The sequence below is a fragment of the Cotesia glomerata genome, linkage group LG2 (assembly GCF_020080835.1).
Source record: "Cotesia glomerata isolate CgM1 linkage group LG2, MPM_Cglom_v2.3, whole genome shotgun sequence".
Classification (NCBI taxonomy): Eukaryota; Metazoa; Arthropoda; class Insecta; order Hymenoptera; family Braconidae; genus Cotesia; species Cotesia glomerata.
In genome coordinates this window covers 23,632,923-23,635,914 of record NC_058159.1, presented here as the reverse complement: position 1 = coordinate 23,635,914, position 2,992 = coordinate 23,632,923, and the positions used below count along the sequence as shown (strand labels likewise).

General features: G+C 25.8%; 1 protein-coding gene across 3 annotated transcripts; it reads left to right on the top strand.

Annotated features, from left to right (window-relative positions):
* Positions 1 to 2,992, top strand: LOC123259642 (odorant receptor 4-like). Of its 3 annotated transcripts, none has more exons than XR_006508293.1 (5): positions 1 to 1,303; positions 1,891 to 1,993; positions 2,062 to 2,172; positions 2,263 to 2,405; positions 2,886 to 2,992. XR_006508293.1 is itself a non-coding variant. In XM_044720270.1 (5 exons), exons 1-4 carry the CDS (start codon positions 492 to 494, stop codon positions 2,430 to 2,432), a joined length of 1,209 nt encoding a protein of 402 aa, XP_044576205.1. In that variant the 5' UTR covers positions 3 to 491; the 3' UTR covers positions 2,801 to 2,851. The 3 variants fall into 3 exon arrangements, 2 of the variants coding, with proteins under 2 accessions (XP_044576205.1, XP_044576204.1); XM_044720270.1 differs by lacking the exon at positions 2,886 to 2,992 and adding an exon at positions 2,801 to 2,851 and having other exon boundaries at positions 3 to 1,303; positions 2,250 to 2,432; XM_044720269.1 differs by having other exon boundaries at positions 8 to 1,303; positions 2,250 to 2,405.

Below are 2,992 nucleotides of genomic sequence, written 5' to 3'. Positions count from 1 at the left end.
AATTATTTTCTGTCATGTTAATTGACCATTTTTCTGACGTAAATTTTTATATTAAAAAATACTATTTCAATTTTTTCTAAACATCATAATATAAAGAATAAAAAAGGAGGATGTATGAAATTTAAAAGTATGGAGACACTAGAAACTTATCACTGGAGTATGAGTACTGAGCACTTTAAATAAATTATAAACTTGAATCGATTTAAACTGCATGAATTTTAATGCCTCATCAAAAATGACACCAGTACTTCTTCTTTATTTTTTTCATCATACTGAGGATTTGTGGAAAATGTATACATAATTTATATATCTCAAAGAGGGAGCACTTTAAAACTATATTCTAAAGTTCATAAAAAATTTATAGTTCTAGTTATTGATTAACGTATCTTCTTTTGATATTTATGTAAATTATTATTTTTTTATTTACAATCGCGAAATATAAACTAAATTTCATAAGCAGATGTGAAAAAAAATTTTAACAAAACAGTATCATGGCTCGAAATCAGGGAGAAGCTATATTGTCAAATAGAAGTGAAAATTGTCATAAACATAGAGCTGTTAAATACACATACTTCTTTTTAAATTTATTAGGAATCGGACCGTTAACAACTGAATCATTAAAAATCACAAAAATAGTGTCTTTTATATGGTCAGCTACTATTGTAACTATTGGTGTATGGGAAATTTCCTTTAGATTTATCTATGTGTACTTTGACGTAACCGATGTAGATGACCAAATGGATTTACTCGCTCCAGTAGTGTTTGTTACTGTAACAACACTAAAATATTTGTCCATAGCATATCGTCATGACACCATAAAAAAGTTCACTAAACATATATTTGATGATTGGAATATGATTGGAAGTCAGGAAGAAGAAGATATTATGGAAAAAAACTTGAATATGAGTAACAACATAACTTTCGTATTTGCAGTAATGATGTATATAAGTTGTGTGTTATATAATTGCTTTATGCCTCATGTGATACCTATTCTATTTAACAGTGATGATCGAAATGCTTCTGAACGAATAGTTATTTTTCCTGGTTACAATAGTGTATTTGACGTCGATTCATTTCCGATCTATCAAATTACTTATGTTTTCCATCAATTAACTGCGTTATCTACCTATACAATTCTTATCACCTCTTGTAACTTAATAATAGTTTTGGTTACTCATGCTTGCAGCCAGCTTCAAATAATTACAAATCAAATCGATTCATTGCTAAATAATTTTTCCAAAGAAGAAAAGTTCTCTTACGCAAAATTGTCATTTACAATCAGTCGTCATGTCAGGGTGCTTGAGTAAGTTTTAATGCGCTTAGAACCAGTTTTTCAATCCAGGATAAAAATATAATTATTATTGCCAGTATATTTATATCTATGCCTATACATGAAATATAATATAGATATATTTCATCATTGGATACAATTTTATTCTAGATTGAAAAACTGGCCCTTAGAATTTTGTAAATATGTCTATCCTATGCACTGAGAGAAAAAATTTCTTTAGAAGAAAATGAAAATTTTTGTGACAAGATGAAATTTTCAAGAATTTTATTTCTTAGTTGAAGAAACGAAAATTTTTCTCACAGCAAATTTCTTTTCGGAAATTTTTAACAACTCTATTTCTTAAATGAAGAAATCATAATTTAAATTTCTTGTTGAAAATAAGTTTTCTAAATTTGGAAAAAAACAATTTTGGATGAAAATTTTCAAGTTGTCTATTAAAATTGTTTTTTTTTTTCCAAATCTAGAAAACTTATTTCTAACAGCTAAGAAATAAAATTGTTGAAAATTTCCAACAAATTACTTTTTGTCACAAGAATGCCCATATTTTTCAAAAGAAATTTTTTTTTTCAGTGTGATAAATTCATCTTTATTTCGTTTAGATTTTCGAATAAACTTTTGAAAAAAATGATATTTGAATTATGTCTAATCGAAGTTGGTGCTTCTTCTATTCTTCTTTGTATAGATGAATTTTGCGTTTTAAGGGTATGGATATAATTTTAACATTTACATTATAATTTAATATTTATTACTTACAAAAAATTAAATTGTAGATGCTAGAAAAAAAAGAATTCGCAAATATGACATCTTATATCATGATATTTTTTTCTTTAAGTTTAAACGTACTTATAGTATGCTATTTTAGCGAACTTCTCGAGGCTCAGGTATTTACTGTATATATATTTTTTCACATTATGGGTAAAAAAAATAAAATTGTTTTTCTAAAATAAATCTAAAACAGTTTATGAATGTAGGAGAAAAACTTAATTCGGTTGAGTGGTATAAAACTCCAGTAAATACAAGACAGTATTTTAATTTGATTATAATTATGTCCCAACAACCTCAAAAAATTAGCGCAGGTGGAATCGTTGATCTGTCTTTTGTGACTTATCTTCAAGTAAGTTTAAAAAAATTAACTCAATGAGTGTAAGTCAACCTCGACTAATTTTTTTTACTAATCATCTTGCAAAAATTATGCCATTGAGTGCAATGATAAAAAATTAACTTGATTTGAAACAAAAATGTTTAAACCAAGACTATCATTTTAAAGAGTTTGATCGTATTGAACCAAGTAAAAAAATTCTTGAAATAAAAGAATGTTCTTGGTTTTAAGTAAATTTTACTTTAAGATGATCAAATCTTTCAAAATTATATTCTTGATTCAAGAAGTTTCTTCTTAAATCAAATTAATTTTTTCATCAGTGAGCAACAAAGTCAATTACCTTTAAATAATCCACATTTCTTAAATTAATTAATTAAAGTGGAAATATTATAGTTAATAATGAAGTTAAGGTGAAAACTATTTTACTGTTTCATTGTATCTTACAATAAAGTTTCACTTTATGTGATGAAATTAAAGAAAAAACATTTTTTTCAGATATTGAAAACTGGATTTGCTTACCTACAACTTTTAAGAGCAGCAAATCTCTAAAATGCTTCTCAAAAATGACATGAATGATTTAAAATGCAGTTTTATTGTGAAAA

Excerpts from the sequence above, each read along its gene's own strand:
- LOC123259642 (XM_044720269.1), top strand. The coding sequence starts at position 492 with ATGGCTCGAAATCAGGGAGAAGCTATATTGTCAAATAGAAGTGAAAAT. Across the intron at positions 1,994-2,061 it reads ATGAATTTTGCGTTTTAAGG|ATGCTAGAAAAAAAAGAATT; the intron begins GTATGGATATAA and ends ATTAAATTGTAG. Across the intron at positions 2,406-2,885 it reads CTTTTGTGACTTATCTTCAA|ATATTGAAAACTGGATTTGC; the intron begins GTAAGTTTAAAA and ends CATTTTTTTCAG.